Here is a 19,414-nt window from a genome sequence, read left to right as displayed (position 1 = left end):
AGTTATTGTGTGGCATTCTGCTGCTAAGGAGACAAAGTTGTTAGTAAATACCTCAGTTCTAATGAAGCTGGCTGAAGGTATATGATTATGCTTCTGATTTTAGTATTTGCCATGGTGGTTTTATTCTACCATTAAAAGCTTAAAAAAAAATCTACTGTGTATTTGAGTGTTGTACTTTTTGATGTTGTCAGTAGTGGAGTATGTTTAATAGTTGGGAATACTAGTCCTCTAAATCACTGGCACAATTACTGCCACTCTCATCTGAGAAAATATGTCTAAGAATATATTGAGGTGCTAATTAGACATGATCTAAAGTCATTATGGGTGTTCTTTGATTCATAGACATCAGTTGCAAAACAGCAACAAACCCTTCACAAAATGTGCAGGTAGCAGCGCCCACGGTGTCCAGAGAATAGCAGTGTCTACTTCAGAGTGTGTGTGGGGCCTGAGTGAAATAGTTTGCTAGTCGTCTTTGTGCTGTGTTCTGTCAGTTAAATAGGTCCTGAATATGTAGAATATTGATTTTTAATTCTTTTCTTATTTTGACCGGCCCGGTCAGGGAGCTGTCATGAGTCTGAGGCTAGCCTACGTACATAGAGTTACAGGCTGGTTGTGGGCAGCGTGAGACCCTGTTGGAAAACCACTAAAACAAACAAACAAAGAAAAAAAAAAACCTCACTCAAATTCCTGGTATATAATGTAGAAAATTTTTGTTACTTATTTTTGGCAAATGATGGGACTTAATTTGTTTCATATTAGTGTGTTTATTCAGGACTTACCAGCAGCTTCAGTCGTAAGTGTTGTTTTTTTTTTTTCCCATTAAGTCATTGTAAGTACCAAATAATTTGAGCTCTTACCCATTTTTGTTATAGTCATCTTTCTAGGCTGCTGGTGCAATGTTTTTTAATGTTTTTGAAGAAGCTGGGGAGATGGTTCATTAGGTAAAATATTTGCCTTGCAAGCCTAAGGACCTGCGTTTGATCTCTAGAACCCATTTTTTTTTTTTTTTTTTAAAGGCAGCTCAATCTGTGACATGCTTGGAATCCTAGTGCTGGGGAGGCAGAGATAGGTGGGTGGATCTTCTGAGCTTGCTCACTCGTCAGCCTAGCCTACTTGCTGGGTTCCAGATCAGTAAGAGGCCCTATCTAGAGTGGTTGCACAGCTGGTGACTGTTCCCAAGGTCGCCCACTGCTTTCATGTGCACACACACAAATGTTTTGGGGAGAGATTAGAAATACGGGCTGGAGGAATAAATCAGTGGTAGTCACCAGTAGGCTAGGGGGTTTGTTGATCAACTGGATAGAAGTCAGGAGCAGGCAAGCGAGGTTTGTTTAGGGTTAGCAGCTCCAAGTGTTAAGGGTTACAGTTCTCAGTGTCACTATACCCCTGAGTGCTGGCAGCTCAGCTCCCTGCCACCATGGTGACTGCTTAGCAGCCAGCTCCATAGCCTTGTCACGGTCCTTCCACCAGTGCCTGTGCTGCTCCTTCACCCTCGCAGTCTCTGGTCTTTGTAGACCTTCCTTTCTTTCCTGACTGCTCTCCAGGGTTCATCCGTTCTAGCTGGGGGGTGTGCTTAGAGCTAATTGCCCCTGGTGTTATCTGCTCTTCCTGTAACCAACTCAGCCTGTTCTAACTGCATCAAAAGATCATGAGTATTTCCCAAAACCTGTAAGGTCACTGAACTAAGTCTTATTGGGGTCTGTGACACAGCATGGGAAGGCAGTGCACGCACACAAGGCATGGCTCTCGGACTGAACCATTTGAGGGGACGGCTGGTTATATAGGCAGCCATGCATGTAGTCGTACATCTGTCTGCTAGGCACATGCTTTTTGCACAGTCATACTAGGCTGCACAGGAGTACTTGGTTTGCCTGTCCTGTCTCTTGTGAGTCAGGGAGGTGGCCGGGTAGGCGGGGAGGCGGGGTGTGGGAGTAAAAGCTTTTACAAGGGGTGGGGTGGAGGACAAAGTTTCCTAGGGGTTTGGCAGCACATTTGGAATGGTTGTGGCTGAAGCAGTCTCTGAGGCAGTGGCTGATAGAGAAGCTGTTGAAGCAGAAGCAGTGGCTTCTGTAGCTGTTACTGTACTTTCTGTGGCCATAGTAAGACTCCATAGGATGTCTGGGGCTGACAGTCTTTCTGAGTGGCTGTGAGAGGTTTAGAGCATCCAGTGCTGGCTGTGATAAGGACAACTCAATGGATCAACAAAGAAGTAATTATTTAGGGCTCAGTGAGTGGAGAAAGGGGCTTGTTACCAAGCCTGACAACCGGAATTCAGATGCCTGGATCCCGGTGCATGGTGAAGAGAGAACTGAGCCTGGCCTCGAGTGTGTGTGCTTGCACCTGATTATTTGATGGAAGTTCGTGTGGCTTCTGCAGAAGTGGCCGAGTTGAAGTTGTAGTTTGCTGCTGCCTTTGATGAGACCTTAGAAATGGCAGTGCCACTGTGTTCAGCTTTTTGTCACCTTGAGTCATCTGGGAAGAGTGAGCCTCTGTTGAGAAAGTGCCTCCATCAGATCGGCCTGCAGGTGAGCATGCGGGGCATTTTCTTCCACACATTTTTAAATTTTATGTATTTGGGTGTTGGCCTCCATGTTGTGTCTATGCACCAGTCCTGTATCCAGTGCCTGTGCAGGCCAAAGGAGGGCGTCAGATCCCCTGGAAGAAGTTACAGACAGTTGTGAGCTGCCGTGTGGATGCTGGGAATTAAAACTAGGTTCTCTGGAAGAGTAGCTAGTGGATTTAACCTGGGTCATCTCTCCAACTCATATGGTTGAGATATGTGAACAGCATCAAAAACAATTGCTTAATGCTTTAGACTTCATATAACAGAGAGAGTGAAGTTAGGAAAATAGCTCGTTTCCTGAGGGTTACAGCAGTAGCATACATCAGACCAGACTTTTGGCCTTCTGTTGTTTCCTGGGGGTCCTCGGTCCATTTCTGCTCTCGCTAACTGTATCTGAAGCGGAGTTCGCTCTCGAGCTGCAGCACCTGAGTATCCTGACAGACTTTCGCTGACACTGCCTCTGCAAAGCAGCCATTTGAAAATGGTATCTCACATGTAGCATCCAATGCATGTAAGTTTACAAATTATATAAGGAAGTAATATATGATCTTCCAATTCTTTTTAAAAACTGACCTTATTTATGTCTTGAGAAAGGAAGCCTTCTTCCGATACTGTTTTTTAAGTAGTAAGTTTTTACTGTGTAAGGAGAAAGGGCACTTCATCTGCAGAAGGGCCAGTTGTTCCTTTGTCCTAATAGCTAATTCCAAGATAGTTAAATGTGATCTCCACCCATTTCGTTAGGCTGCAGCCTTTGCTCTCCTGAACCTAAGACTGATTATTCAAAATTGCTTTGTGTGTGCTTTGGCACAGCATGAAGGTACCCTAATAACAACTGCCATTATGTTCTACACAGCCTAGAGTTACTTCTACAAATAAAAGGGCACAACAGGAGAGCCTGGCAGGTCAAAGTGCTGCTCCCAGTGGTAGATAAAATCTGTTCTACACTTCTATGCCTTGTGTTTCCCGAGCGACCTACCTACTGTATTTTCTCTTCCTTGTTAACTAAATGTGTTTGTGACTCACTCAAACCTTAACATGTGTGCAGTATATCTAACCATATTGACTTTTTTCTTTTTCTTTCTTTCTTTTTTTATCTTTGTAAGATGAGGCCTTACTGTGTTGCCTAGACTGGCTTCACTCTCCCTTTGAATTCTTTTCACAGTGGTAAGCAAAGCAAAATGTGCGACTTAAGTATGTTTGAACAGCTAAGCACTTAAATAATTGTGCATGACTCTTGTCCATCAAATGTTTATTTACTTTTATCTAGTTTAGAATATACACTTTGGGATAGTGCTTGTTTTCCCTCCCTCCCTCCCTCCCCCCCTCTCTCCTCTCTCTCCTCTTTCTTTGAGACCGTAGCTCTCTTTTCTACTGCTGTGAAGAGACACCATGGCCAAGCCAACTTACAAAAGAAAGCATTTAATTGGAGGCTTACTTACAGTTTCAGATGGCGAGTCCATGAACATTGTGGCAGGAAAAATGGCAGCAAGCAGAGAGGCACGGTGCTGGGGCAGGAGCAGAGAGCTTACCTATGCACAGGCAGTGGGCAAAGAGAGGCTGGGTCTGTCCTGGGCTTTTGAAACCTCAATGCCCAGTAATACGCCTCCTCCAAAAAGGTCACACCTCCTAATCCAGTGGTTCTCAACCTTCCTAATGCTGTGATCCTTTAATACAGTTCCTCATGTTGTGGTGACCCCCCCCCCCATAAAATTATTTTCGTTGTTACTTCATAACTGTAATTTTGCTGCTGTTAATGAATCATAATGTAAATATTTTTAGAAATAGAGGGTTGTCAAAGGTGTTGCAGCCCACAAGTTGAGAACCACTGTCATAATCCTTCCCAAAAGAGCTTCACCAACTAGGAACCAAGCATTCCAATATATGAGCTGATGGGGACCGTTCTCATTCAAACCACACTCTCCTTAGCCTGGAACTGGCTATGTAGATCTTAAGTGACCTTGCACTCATGACAGTAATCTTGCCTCAGCTTTGGGTGCTAGGATTAGGCATGTGCCAACACACTAGACTGGTAATCTCTGTTGGTAGTGTGCATCCCTACTGTATAATCAATGTGTGTTTGGTGGTGGTGGTGTTTTGTTATATTTAGTCTTGTTTTGTTTGAGACTGGCTCGTTATATAGGCTTTGAATCAGGATCTTTCTGCCTCAGCCTCCTCAGTGCTGGGGTTGTAGGTATATGTCACCATGCCTGGATGTTATTTCCTTTTAAACAAGTTGGTTCTGGGGGCTGGGGAGATGGTTTAGTAGTTAAGAGTACTGGCTGCCCTCCCAGGAGCCTGGGATTTGGTCCCCAGCACTCACTGAGACCAGCCTCAGTAACTCCAGCACACAGGGGTTTTGACACCTTTTTCTGGTCTCTGTAGGCACCATACATATAGAACAGACATGCTTGCAGATAAAACACCCACACATATAAATGTTTTTTTTAAAAGATCAGACTCTATAGAAAAAAATAATTGCTGTTTGCTAACTTTAAATTATGGAGAAATTCTTTGATGACCTGAGACAACTGTGCAATGAGACAGTTCTCAATGAGACAGGGTCTTACTTTGTAGGCCTGACTGATCTTAAACTTGTGGTGATATTCTTGCCTTTGCTAAGCTAGCATTGCTGGCATGTGGCCCCACACCTTCCCTTTATCGTATCTAGTTAGTGATATGGAAGGAGAATGTAAATACCCAGCCGTAGATTAGGAAAGTGCCTGTATTGCTTCAGAATGTTATCTCAATAATACTTGCTCACTGGCCTCTTTAGGAGAGACCTTCATGGCACCTTTATGTGACTATTAGCATTTATTTCCATTTTATTGACTGACAAGTGGAGGGTCAGAAAAAATAATCATTTTGCTTAGAGTTGCAGGCACATAATTCCAGTTCATTCATATATATATATATATATATATATATATATATATATATATATATATATATATATACACACATGTATTTATATATACAATATGTGTATGCACACATGTGTATATACATATACATAATCACATTGAGACTGTTGTTCTGAGGATGAAACCAGGGCTTTGTACTTGAGTGTTCTGGCTACGGAGTTGCTAAGTCTACCCCCTCTGCTCCTTCCTTAAATGTTTACTTTAAGTGACTGATTTCTAGGGTCATTTTGTCCTTTGGGAAAGCCACTGGATGACAAAATACTGAATATATGACATGGTACACATCGAAAGAAAGTGTAGTACCTTTGGTTTCTCAGAAAATGCACTGTAATAACCCTGGCACTGGGATTGCAGCACCGTGTGTATGTGTGTGTGTGTGTGTGTGTGTGTGTGACACACGCACACACACACATACACTTTTAATCCCAGAACTCAGGAGGCAGAGGCAGGTGATCTCTCTGAGGTCAAGGCAGCCTTTTCTACAGAGCAAGTTCCAGGACAGCCAAGGCTACACAGAAACCTGTCTCTAAAACCAAAATATGAGAGAGAGAGAGAGAGAGAGAGAGAGAGAGAGAGAGGGGGGGGGGGAGAGGAAGGGGGAGGGAGCGAGGGGGAGAGAGAATGAGTACAAGCTAAAACTTTTTTTCAGCTTGAAGCATATTGTTATTTACATTTATATAAGTATTAAGTACTACTACATCTGAGGATCAGATTTTAAGAAGAAAATGGTGGTTTACTAGAAAACAATATCTAGTACTTAGGAGTTGAAATACTTCAATCAGTATCATACATTCTTTCTTAGTTTGCTGATATTTAAATCACGAGATTGTAGGAGGTGATCATCAGTACCTTTTTAAATGCTGATGATGGCTTTTTATAGTCTACTTCATTTTTACTGTGTGTATTTGTGTGTGGAACTGTGCTGGCACACGTGTGGAGGTCAGAGGACATCTTTTAGGAGTCAGTTCTAAATTGCTTGTTCATCGAACCATCTTGCTGGCTTGCTGAGTATGTTTTATAAGCATGGAGGTAGTGGGGAGGGGCTCTATCTGTGTTTGCTTGAGGAGGGGCTGCATCTATGTTTGATGGAGAGTACTTGACCTCCACGAATTTCTAATGAGACAATGTTTTCTTTCAACTCTGTTAGCAACACCTTTGACATTATCATCAATAGAATGTAGAAATGCTCTCTTTAAAAAAAATTTCAGATAATATCACATTTCTGCCTTCCCTTTTCTTCCTCCAAACCCTGACATATACCCCTCCTTTCACTCTTTCCTGCTGTTTCCATTAATGGTTATTACATGCATATATGTATATTCATATACATTCCTAACTATAGCATTAAGTCTGTATGTATATGTTACCGGTATGTATGTTTTCAGGGCAGACCATTGTTATTGGATAATCACTAGGTGTGCTCTTCCCTGGGGAAAAGAACTTTGTCACTCCCAGCTTCCCTTAGTTGCTTGTAGTTCTCTGTGGGTTGAGGTCTTGTGGGCTTTTCTGCTCTGTGTGGGCAGCTGTACTGGTGTCATCGTTCAGCTCTTGTTGGGGCAGTCATGTTGGTAAACCTTATAGGTGTCGTTTCTGATATTACTGGAGACACACTCAGAGCAGACTCCCTGATCTTCTGGCTCTTAACAGTCTTTCCACCTCCTCTTCTGCAATGTTTGCTGAGCCTTAGGTGTGGGAGTATTTTGTAGATGTCTCGTGAGGTGGGTGCCTGACAACTCTGTGTTTTGATTGGGTGTAGTTTTTCTGTAGTGGTCACCTGTCTGTTATACTGAGAAATTTTCATCATGGGGGCTGAAAATTTGGCTTGTTGAGTTATAAAGACAGTGTTTAGGTTGTTCTTAGGATTGTGCTCATTTAGTAAAGTAGTGGTTGTAGGTTCTCCGATAGCAGTGCGCTCACTAGCGCGGAGTAGCTAGCCAGGTTTCCAGTACCAGGTGTAGTTTCCCTCCTGTTGAGCAGGATAAGTAATCTTTTATCGCATCCTGCTTGCTGCAGAAATCTTGTCAATGTTTGTTAGTCACTAATTAGAAATTAAGGTAGTAAAAACTTGTTATTAGAGCATGCTACTTAATTTGTTAAAAAGGAAAAACTAGAAGCAGAGGCAGGAGGATCTCTTGAGTTCTAGGCCAGTCAGGGTTACACAGTGGAGACTGCCTTGGGGGTTGACGCTAAGAAACTGGACTGGGCCGTGGTTCAGTGTTAGATTGCTGACGTAGCATGCCTGAGTTCCTCAGCTGAATTCTAGAATTGATTTTCTCTTGTGGATACATTCACACACTTTAAAATATGCCGAGAAGAGCTGAACGCTCTGCCAGAGGAGTTTATTGCACACCACTGGATTAAAGATTAAGGATTAAATAGCTCATCTTGGTTCTGGTTTAGGGTAGCACTCTATCAGACTGAATCAAGGACTTTCAGACTGATGATTTCTGCTGATGTCACACGTGATTTGGGTGGCAGTAAAGACAAATTTGTGGTTGTGATCATCTGCTTTTCTTTTATTTCTTTTTATTGATGTTTTTCTTTTCTCTGTTTTGGATACTTTTTTTTTTTTTTTGGAAGAATTAAGGTTGTAAGTAGTTGTTCCATTTGATGGGCTTAGGAAAAGACCTTTTGAGGTTATCTGTTGTTGATTTTCCAGGCAGGAGGACTAGCTTGCCAGGAACAGAAGTTACCAAATAACACATTAACTATACAAAATATTTCTGAGACAGGTCAGTTGGGAAGTTGTTTTACCTTAGAAATATGAGGTCATTGGCTCCTGAGTGAGAGAGGACTGGGAGCGACAGTAGTTCAGGATTAACTGGCTTTAGGAAAGAAATAGGAATAAAGTCTCAATGTTAGTAAGAATTTATGGAAAACTGAAAATTTTAATTGGAACACAAAGACTGCTGGAGTGGTCAGGTGGTCGGGGGTGAGCCATTATTCCAAGCCTAACAAGTTTATCTTTAGCCAATAGGTTACAATGAGTTTCCAGATCCTTATCAGTGGGTATAGGAGGGGCTGTTTTAATAGTGATAATGAGGCAGCTGTTCCCAGGAGGAGACTTAGTCACGCAGGATTGTCAGAGCCCAGAAATAGTTTGGGAAAACTCAGGGTGGAAAAAAGCAAACTGTTTCAAAACAAAAATTTGAAGCTGTTTTTTAGGGATGGTGAGATGGGAACTGACAGAAGTGGCAGCCATCTCTGGAAGACGGTGAGCTCTCCAGAAGGCAGAAAAGAGCAGTGTTACTCATCTGGAGGACTGCAGGTTAACATGAAGTGTGAAGAGCGTGAAATTGGTAACAGCTGCTAATCTGAAGTTAGGGCTGTTGTTGTTGTTGGGGGGTTGTTTTGTTTTGTTTTGTTTTTGGATTTTCGAGACAGGGTTTTTCTGTAGCTTTGGAGCCTGTCCTGGAACTAGCTCATGTAGACCAGGCTGGCCTTGAATTTGCCTCTGCCTCCCAAGTGCTGGGATTAAAGGTGTGCACTTATATAAAGAAGTTAGATTTTTTTATATAAGTTGGCTAAACAATTTTACATTAGTAAAAAACATCTGGTAGCAGCTTTGATTTACAAAGGAAAGATTTATTTTTATTTACGTGTAAGTGTGTTTGTGTGAGTGTAGGATACGTGTGTGCACAGGTGCCCAAGAAGGTCAGAAGGCAGAGTTTCAGGCTCTTGTGAACCACCTAATGTGGGTGCCAGAAATGGATTACATAGGATCCTGTAGTGGAGCAGTAAGCTCTCTGAGCCACTGAGTCATCTCTCCAGGCCCTGGTAGCCGCCTTTTGATAGAAAATTTTAAGTAACATTTCATGCTGTGGGATTACTCTGCCAGGTGTTAGAAGTGAGAAGTGTTCATGAACTTTTAAACCACACTGCTCTTTAACACCAGGGTTTACTAATTAATGATGGAGACAAGGTATTGATTAGCATCATTAGGCCAAGAAGGGTGAAAGGGTAGGCTGCCTTTATGTTTGTCTATTTTATTTCAGAGCTAGGAGCAAAAGAATTTTTATGTTAGGATTTCTTTACGGCTGATTTAAGAATCAACCTTAAATACTAGCATAGCAAGCTATGAAACCAGTTTTTCTAAAATCCAGAAGTGATAATATACCAAATTAAAACAAGTTTACTCTTAAGGAAATAAATGCAAACATGTAGCTGCCTTGGTTGGATTACAGTCTGTATATTGTCTCAGCTGTCTGTGCTAAGCAAATTCCTCTTTAATATGATGCCATCATAGTCATTGTCATCCTGTCTGGAAACATCATTTACTGCATGAATTGTGTTTTGAAAACTCAGGCCTTGGTAACACCCCCACCCTCAGAGCCGAGGAGGACTCAGCCCAGGGCCTTGAGCTTCCTAGGCAAATGCTTTGCCACTGAGCTAAGTCCCCAACCCATGGTAACTTTCCTAACTGAACAGAATCAACCTTAAAGCTACCTAAAGAGGTAGACAGGTAGGGCTCAGTGAGTCAAAGCTTTTGCTGCACAATTCTGATGACCTGAGTTTGATCCCAGGAATCTATGGTGGAAGGAGAAAACTGACTCCCCAAAGAAATCCTCTGACCTCCACACATATGCCTGAATACACATACTCAGAAATCATAATAAAATAAAAACGTTTATAGAACGTACTTAAAGGTGTAAACTAGAAACAAATGGTATCCAGTTAAAACAGTGTATTTCATATTTAAGGTTGTTTACGTACTAAAATATTACCTTCAGTGTTGGGAAATATGGAAGAGCAAAGGTGTTGCCATCTTAGGGCACATTTGGTAATTTATTGTGTTGATCATTTTAACTTCTTACACAGTGTTAAGTGGAAACAGTCCCTTCATGGTGTTTTGAATATTGTCTTAGGAAAACCAGAGTGTGACTGAATGTAGCAGCCTTTGAAGTAACTCCCTCGTTTCCTGAGATGAGTTAGGTATACCATGTGACATGGGAACAAAACAATTAAAAAGAACTTGGAGTTACAGAAAGTTTGGAGTGTCACACAGAATCAGATAGCTATAGTTTTTGTTGTGGAAATGTAATGTTTCTAAAATAAGAAAATTTCTTCTGTGGGAAAAGGATTCGTGTGAAAAAGGAGTTACGAGGGGGGCATGAGAGGCAGCGCTGTGCTTATGAGGGGGGCATGAAAGAGGCTGTGCAGTGGTTCAGGACCCTTGTGCTCTTGCAGTGTGTGGGAGTTTGGTTCTCTGCACCCGCATGAGTAGTTTACAAAAAACTGTGTCTACCTCCAGGGGCATAGGATAGTCTGGCCTCCAAGGGTACCCACACTAAAGTGCACACGTCCACACATAGACACATACACACACAGTTAAAACTAAAATCTTTTATAAAGGAATTGTGACCTAAATAGTTGAAGTTTTGTTATACTTTTGTATTTTGATCTAATATTAAATGCATGCAGTGTGTTCAGTAGCTCTGTAAGAGCTGCTTTGAAGAACAGCAGCATTTAAAAAGCAGTAGTGCTTCTCTGGAGACAGTGCTTTCGCGTACTCCCTTTCATTGGCTTAGATTTTCTCCATAGGTCTTCCTTGCCCAGGCCGGCCTCAGACCACGGCAGTCTCTCTCCTCGGCCTCTAAACTCTGAGATGTGGGCATTTGCCACCATGCCTGTCTTACTCTCTGTTATTAACAGCATTGTTTCTTCTTTATTTATTATTTTATTTTATTTTATTTTATTTTGACCTGGGTTTCAAGTAGCCCAGGTTAGGCTCAAAGTTCCTGTGTAGCTGAGGAGGACCTTGAGCTCTTGAGCCTCTTGTCTGCCTCCTTTCCAGCTACTGGGATTACATGGTTTTGCCACCATGGATGACCATTAATAGAATTCCTACATTCTGGATGTTGAGTTTTCAGCGTCAGGTATGAGGATTTAGTGTTTTTCCTCATCCCCCGAAATGTTTGTCTTTTGCTCTTTTACAAACCATTTGTCGTTCGGTGTCTCCGTGCTGAGACTGAAAGCACTCTTCACTTAAGCTAGCGCACTTTCAGAAAACTTCACTTCCCTGGTATTTATATAGTTATATTACCTATTTTATTAATCTAGTTCGTCTTTTCCATGTCCCCTCAGGCCTCCTAATAGCCCTGTGTTCCTGAGGACTCCCGCCCACCTGGACCCCGTGGTTTTATGCTGAGCCACTCTGCCGTGTCCCACCTCCAGCAGTGCCTGTCTGTGTGGAATTCTTATTTGGAGCTTATGTCTTCTTTTTCCTGGTTGAGATCCCATTACCCCATCTGTCCTTGTCCATGCCCTCGACCACCTCTCCCAGTGATGGGAATCGAACCCAGGACTCTACATGGTAGGTGACCTCTCTACCACCAAACAATATTCCCCTGTCTAGTTTAGTCTTTGATTATAGCAAAACATACTCATAGTCTCTGGTTAAGAAAGTTAAACTTGTGTAAACACATTTGGTACATTTTTGGTTCATCAAATATACTAGCAACTGATAGATAACACAAAGAACATGGAACTTTTATTACATGCCTAGGTAGAGGGAATCAAAGTGGAGCAAGAGAGCTGAACCCTGAATGGAGCTATCAGACTAAGGGGAGGAAAGTGAAGCGGGCTGTGGAAGGTTCTTTACTGCTGAGATAATACCCATACTGCACACACATGCTTTAATGTGTAAAGTTTTTGTGGTTCAACACAGTGACTGTTGTAACTAGAGGGAACAGATTCTTGATCAGATCCCTTTCGACACTGAAAATGTGAATTACACATGGACCAGATGAAGCATGGAGTTCAGCCTTATGAAGAATGCTAGTTGGCTTAGGTACTGTTCTTTTGCCGTGAGGTGACAGCATGAACAAGGCAGCTTACAAAAGAAGCCATTTAGTTGTTGTGGGCTTGCTTACAGTTTCGTAGGGTGAATCCACGGCCATCATGGCAGGGTGGCTATATGGCAGCAGGCACACAGGCATGGCATTAAGCAGTCACTGAGAACCTAGCATCCTTATCTGACAGTAGGAGGCAGAGAGAGAAAGACTGGGTTAAGGTGGACTTTTGAAACCTCCAGTGACACACCTCCTCCTACAAGGCCACACCTCCTAGTCCTTCCTAGACAGTTTTACCAACCAAGAAGCCAAACATTCAAATACATGAGCCTGTGGGGCCATTGTCATTCAGACCACCACAGCAAGTGGTTCCTGTCCAGTGGATGGGGATATTCAATATCTAGGTTTTATTAAGTATTTATACAAAATGAGTTTCTCTTCTCTGTTCAGTCTGTTCTCACTGTTCTGTTTTGCATGCAAGAGATTTTTCTGTTCTTCTTGCCCCTAGTTTGTGCAATGAAATCTAGGTCAGAATTCTATGGGCTTATTGCTGTTTTCAGTTCTTGTGATTCCCATTTATACTCTCAGACCTGCTTCTGTTTTTGGAAGGGGCGTCAAGGGGAGTGGGCCAGGTTTCTTTAGTAGCTTATGCTCGAGACCAACATTCTATGGTATCTGAAAGGCTCTTCTCCAGAACTTTATTCATATAAATAATCATCTTGATTTGGATGTTTGACTAATTACTTTCACTGAAAAATGGGATTATACGCAGTTAACTGGGTCCTGTGATTACCAATCTACCTTCCCCAGAAACTGACCTTCATTTGCCTTGGCATTGCCTACAACATGCATTTGAAATACAGAATCTATAAATAAGGAGGGTATTTTAAAGCATGGTCCAGAGAGAATTACATAGGATTTTTATTATTTTATTTTTGCTGGACTGAGGATTGAGCCTAGAGCCTTGTGCATACTAGGATAGTCTACCATTACACTGCTCCTCCAGCCATGACTGTAGGGTTCTGGAGAGCTTAGTCAGGCACTGGACCTGTGGAAGACGGTGTGGACCTGGTTGACCAGCCACTCAACAAGCTCTTTCAGCCTTAGGTGGGAGCGTGGGCAGCTCTAGAGTGGTGGGAGAAGCAGAAGCTGCTGCCATTTGCCTTCCACAGTTCACTTCCAAGAGACAGGGCGGGCTTTGGGGTGTACTAGTGTACCCCTTTTCTGTGGACAGTCTCCTAGTGGATGCTTTTTTTTTTTTTTAAATAAACTTTAAGCTGGGGTTGAGAGGATGTTAAGGCAGAAAGATTGTGTTTGAGCCTAGCTGAGGTAACATACTGAAACCTTGTCTCTAAAACCTCCAAATCTGTACAGCTCTAAGGTGAGAAAGTTTGTAGTTTCTAATGCACAGTCATAATTTTGTTCAAGCCTTTGAACAAACTTTTTTTTTGAACCAACTGCTGTTGATGTGGCAGATGGCTGCGATAAAATGGGAACATGTAAACCAAAAAAACCAATGTAGGTTGAATCATAATTAAAAATATCTCCATGATTCACTAAAATATTTTTCATTTGGGGTAACTTGTTAATGCTGTAATCCTGTTTTAATTCATCATTTGAGAAAAACCAAAGTAGACAAAGCAGGCTGGCAAAATGGCTCAGCAGGGTAAGGCATGTGATGCTCTGCCTGATGGCCTGAGTTTGCTCCCTGTGTCTCCTCCCCTAGTTTGGAAGCAGAATAATTCTAACCTCTACATGCCCACCAGGGCACATGATTTTTTTTTCTTAAAAGAAAAAACAAAAAACAAAACTGAGATCAAAAGAAATAACCAAAGATGGCTTTAGAATTTCTCCATTGGGTCATGAATTTTATGAAGTAAAAGAATCTCAATAAGATGATTGTTTATAGAAGTTGATAGAGACATTTGCTTTTTTGCTTTCTCTTCTGTTGTGGAATATTAGTTGATGTGTTACATTTGTTTATGCTGTTTTAATGATGCAAAGAAGTATTGCATTCTTGTATGTTGTACTTGTTGAACTCTGTGAAGCTGTGTTATTTTGACTGCCTAGAATACCAGATTGGTCTAGTAGAGAGCTGAATGGCCAATGGCAAGGCAGGAGAAAGAGGATAGGTGGGACTGCCAGGCAGAGGGAATAAATAGAAGGAGAAAAAGAAAAAGGGAAGTGAGAAAAGGAGAAGGAGAGGAGGACAGGACACCAGTAAAGAAAGACATGTAAAATAGAGAAAGGTAAAATCCCAGCTGGGATAATTTAAGAAAAGCTGGCTAGAAGTAAGCCAAGCTAAGACTGGACATTCATAAATAAAAATAAGACTGTGACTTATTTATTTGTGAGCTGGGTGGTGGGCCCAAAAGAAGAAGAGTAAAACTAAAAACAACTCCACTCTCGAGTGAGTTTCCAGAAGTGCGTTTTACTTGTCAGGAATACCTAGTCATCTTCACAGGAGGCTATTCCCGGATACCTCACAATGGGAAGAGCTTCTCCCTGGCTTGCCAAGAGGAATGGCCACCCCCACTTCCCTGTCTCTTGCATAACAGCCCAAAGTAGGCGTATATGGTGTTTTTCTTGAGATAGTTTACAGCATTTCTGATGTGGCACTGAGCTGTGTTGTGTTTTTCATGCTTGAAATCTTACTGAGCCCAGTGAGAACTGGCTCCTGGTGAGCTGATGGTCATTTTATCAGAAGGGAAAGGGGGTGTTCTAGATCTCTTATAAGGGTGCGGGTCCTGTTCATGAGGTCTCTGTCTTAATGATCTAATGATGCCCGAGAAGTCTCCCCTCCAGACATAATCACACTGGGGATTAGGGGCTCAGCATGCGGCACACAAACATGACTGCACAGCAGCGCTGAATAGCGAGGTCTCAAGAGCTTGCTGAGCTAGCGTCTCACGCTGGAGCAAGTCAGCGCCACCACTCTGCACTGTCCTCTGCTTCCCTGCTTCCCTGTCTCACTTTAGTGGCTCTTTAACAAGACTGGTGCATGGGACCTTTGCGGTTTCCTAGTATGTTCTGAGTTTGTAACTAGTCTGAACATGCTGAGCTCTGTGATGGAGTGAAGCTCTGTGTAACAGAATATAGCCCAGCACTTTCGTTTTCTTTGGTCTTCTTACTGTGAACCAAGCAATTTAAAATGTTTGTTAGAGTCAAAAAACATTACCTTATGTTTATAAATATACTCTAGAATTGACTCATTTGCTCCTATCTCATTCTTGATGAGAACAAAGCCCCAGAATGCTCTGCATTTTCAGCGAAGCAGCTCATTACCATGGTAACAAGGAGTCAGTTTATTCTAACTGAGGCAGGGTTCTGGTCTCTTGCTTTCAGGAAATATAAAAACAATCCAAATGCCTTCTTGAAGACTTGACAGTGTGATCTATTCAGAGTCATGTCCAAATAACCTTCGCTTATAAATATGGCAGCACAACTCAGGTATATTGTAAGGGAAGGACAGTCCCCAGAGCTGGGATTCTGTCACCTTGTGAAGACTTCAGATCAGATCCAGATGGCTTTACATAAGCCTGAGGATAGATAACCTGTCTACTTCCTGTTAAGTGTCATTACCATCTCCATCCTTCTCCCTGTTTACCTTGAAGACAGCTAACTGGCAGGGGTTTAGGAGAATAGAGAATCACATGGGACAAAAGTAAAAGTGACTTTACTTAGGCCAAATTGCCTTGAGACCCTCACAGTCTTTGATCTAAATGTGTGGTTGAGATTTTGAAGTATGTTTCTTAGGTCTCAACTATGGGGCAAGGCTGTTTAGAGCCTACGTCATCTGAGGGGTTTCTTTAAGGGTAAAGCAAAGTGTAGCAGAGCGTGTTGCTGGGGAGCAGAATAAAAGGAACATAGAAGGATTTGAGATATGTCACCAAAGCTGTCTACCCTAGTTCTGTAGGCTGAAAAAAATTTAATTTTTTTCTGGTTGTTAGTAAAATATAGTTGCTTGCTTCATCTTTTAACTTATGAATAGAATTAAAGAGTTTGGGGGAAATCAAAGTATATTTAATTTGGATTAGCTAAATAAAATCTGTAGGTAGGATGATCTGAGAAAGCATCATGTTTTGTTAGCCAAACAGGAAAATTTGGGGAGATAGTATAGGAGAACTCCTAATATTACAAGCATTGTGGATAGTTTAATGTAATTAGAACATTAGACTTAAAAGAGATGTTAAAATTTGGGGGATGAAAAGTTCTGGGAATTGAACGTTAGGCCTCCTGTACAATTTGAGTAAGTTTTACTTGACAATATTTGTGTATCTGTAAATGTCCATAGGGGAGTGCGCACAACTCAGACTCCACCTAGAAATGCTGTTCTAGTTTAGGAGCATGCAGCCCTGGAGCACAGTCAGGAGGAGGGGGAGGGGGAGGGTGCAGAACGAGTGAAGCAGAAATAGAGGGGCAGTCTTCTGCAAACAGTTAGCTGTGTTCTGAGAAGACACAAGCAGAAACCTGGAAGAAGAAGAGAAAGACACAAGTGCATATCACTGGGAAGCAGCAGATTTTATATTAGCAAGCGTCAAAGCTGGAGCGTAGGATATTTGAAAAAGAGTAGTTTCCCATTAAACTGAGTAAGCACAAAGGAGGCAGGTAAGCAGAAATGGGAAGTGGGCCTGCCTTCTGGAACTTCTGAAGAGTGTAGTGTGGAAAAGGATAAGATGGGAACTGGGGAAGATGGCTCAGTGAGGAAGAGCTCTTGCAGAAGACCTGAATTGGAATCCCAGGGGATCCAATGCCTTCTTATGACCTCAGTGGACACTGGGCATACATGTGGTGCACTGACAAATGTGCAAGAAAACACACACACACACATGAAGAAAGGTGGTAGGGTAGAGCATCTGGATTTTTTTCACAAGCAAGAATACATGAAGAGAGCAAGATGGAGTTGAACTATGGTGGCTTATAGAACGGGGTGACAGCAGTGAACACTGGCAAGAATTGGTTGGCTTCTTGTTAAAGTCTGAAGGCAGACCCAATGGGATTTGTGACGAAGGAAAAGGGACCAAGAAAGAGTCAAGGTTTCTTATGTTAAGAAATGACAAAAATAATGTTTATGTTTATTAAAATGGGGAAGATTGTGGAGTGTGCAAAGGGAATCAGAACTTTTACTTTGGACATGGCTGAGCCTGAGAAGCTTATTTGATGTGCATGTAGAGAATTGAAATAGGATGACGTGTGATTCCCCTCTGTATGCTGTGAATATCATTGGTTAATAAAGAAACTGCTTTGGGCCTATAGCTATAGGGGAACAGAGCTGGGGGGGGGAACTAAACTGAATGCTGGGAGAAAGAAGGCAGAGTCAAAGAGAAGCCATGTAGCCCTCACCAGAGACAGATTTAGACAGATTTAGCCAGTAAGCCACAGCCATGTGGCAATACACAGATTAATGGAAATGGGTTAAATTAATATGTGGGCGTTAGTCAGTGAGAGGCAAATGGGCCAAGCAGTGATTTAATTAATACAGTTTCTGTGTGATGATTTTGAGGCTAAGTGGTCAGGAACCAACAAGCGGCCTGCTGCTGCATAAGGAGAGATAGGGTATAGATTGGGATGGCAAAGGGGGGTATCTAGGGGGAGTTGGGGGAGGGGGAACCATAATAAGAATATATTGTATGAAAAAATCTATTTTCAATTTAAAAATAGACAAAAATAAAGGAATTCCTGAAAAAAATGGGTAGTTTGACTTCTTTAATGATTATAAAAAAATGGGATGATTGCCAAGAAACAAGAGGCAGGTTCTGGTGGGTGAGGTCAGACATGTGTTTGTAAGGGGAGTGTTTCTTATCACTCCCCGCCTTATTTTTTGAAATAGGCTCTCTGCACGATTTTAATAGGCTGACTTGTCTGCAAGCCCCAGGGATTATTATCATTTTCCTAGCTCTGGAATTACACTGCCTGTGCTGGTTTCCTCTGTGGGTGTTGAGATTTGAACTCAGTTCCTCATGCTTTGCCGCAAGCACCGTGCTGACTGACTGACATCTCCCCAACCTCAAGATCAGGGAATGAGCATCTAGAAGCTTTAGTTCAAGTTCTGAGCAGTGTGAACATCATTTGTTAGCGGGCAATAAAGCAGCACAATGATTGTGGAAAGGATATTTCATTAGGCTTCTTGATACTTTTTGTCTGTGCATTTTTAAAGGTAAAGCTTTCTATTCCGTAATAATTTGAGGAAAAAATTAAGGCGGTACATAGCTTTCAGGGGTTTTTAGAAATGTGATAGAACAATTAAACATGAATTTTTGTGGGAGGGTGTTTTGTAATGTAAAGTCTTTGTGAATGTGAAAACCAAAAGGGAAATTGACAGTGACGTGATCTTCCTGAAAATGTAGTGTATACCAGGTTTTTGCCAGCCATGGTGATGCATGGCTATAATCTCAACACTGCAAAGTGGAGGCAGGAAGGCCAGGAGTTCAAAGTCATCCTTGGCTGTATAGCCGCAAGGCCAGTTGGAGACCAGCCGAGGCGAATCCCTGTCTCAAAGATTTTTCTCTTAGCTTCTTGGCCCTTCTTATTTCTTGTTTTAGTTAGTTCTGTATTAGGAAACATATTAATTTCAGTGGTGATTTTCTTTATTGCTATCCTTCTTTTCCATATTAAATTAAAAACTGCTATTTCTACTGCTTACCTTACGTGGATTTTTGTTTTCTTGATGTTTGACATTCCTTTCCTTCCCTCTCCCCTCTCCAAATGAGAGTCTGCAGAAGGCAGTATGTGTGGTTTTAGATTTATGGCTTTCCCATAACTGTGCCCCAGAAGTTTATAGCTAAGAGCTGGGTGTGGCGGTGCATGCCTGTAATCCCAACTCTGTAGGTTGAGCAGGAGAATCATGAAAAAAGTTTACAGCTAAGTCTCATCATATAGTCATGACATAATTTTTTTACTATCCAGATACAATTTTAGGGTTATAAACCCTAATTCCTCTACACTTATGCTAATGTGAAACACTTTAAAAATTCAGATTTTTAACCTGCTTCCTGGGATCTTTCTTTCTGTATTATTCCATCCTCCCTATTAGTAGTTGGAGGTCTCCATATATGTTTTCCTAAATATTTCAAATCTGAGACTTTTAAGTGCTGATTTGACTGTGTATCAGGATTGGTTTCAGTCCCCAAAATATGTTC

The 19,414-nt window shown here is 41.9% G+C and overlaps 1 protein-coding gene across 5 annotated transcripts in view; it reads left to right on the top strand.

Moving 5' to 3' along the window:
* The window catches only part of Fbxo34 (F-box protein 34), a 63,150-nt gene that overhangs the window by 21,556 nt on the left and 22,180 nt on the right, over nt 1-19,414 (top strand). For 3 of the 5 annotated variants that reach the window (XM_038310456.1, XM_038310458.1, XM_038310459.1), the window contains exon 2: nt 11,569-11,797. The exons of 1 other annotated variant lie outside the window; for it this stretch is intronic. In XM_038310456.1, the coding sequence (XP_038166384.1) occupies nt 11,745-11,797 (53 nt within the window). In that variant the 5' untranslated portion in view covers nt 11,569-11,744. Of the gene's footprint in view, nt 1-1,984; nt 2,526-11,568; nt 11,798-19,414 lie in introns of those variants that run through there. One more of the 5 variants, XM_038310457.1, reaches the window with a different exon arrangement.

Source organism: Arvicola amphibius, chromosome 13, assembly GCF_903992535.2.
Source record: "Arvicola amphibius chromosome 13, mArvAmp1.2, whole genome shotgun sequence".
NCBI lineage: Eukaryota > Metazoa > Chordata > Mammalia > Rodentia > Cricetidae > Arvicola > Arvicola amphibius.
Note: the sequence above shows the minus strand (reverse complement) of the source record. Positions and strands in the feature narration are given on the sequence as shown.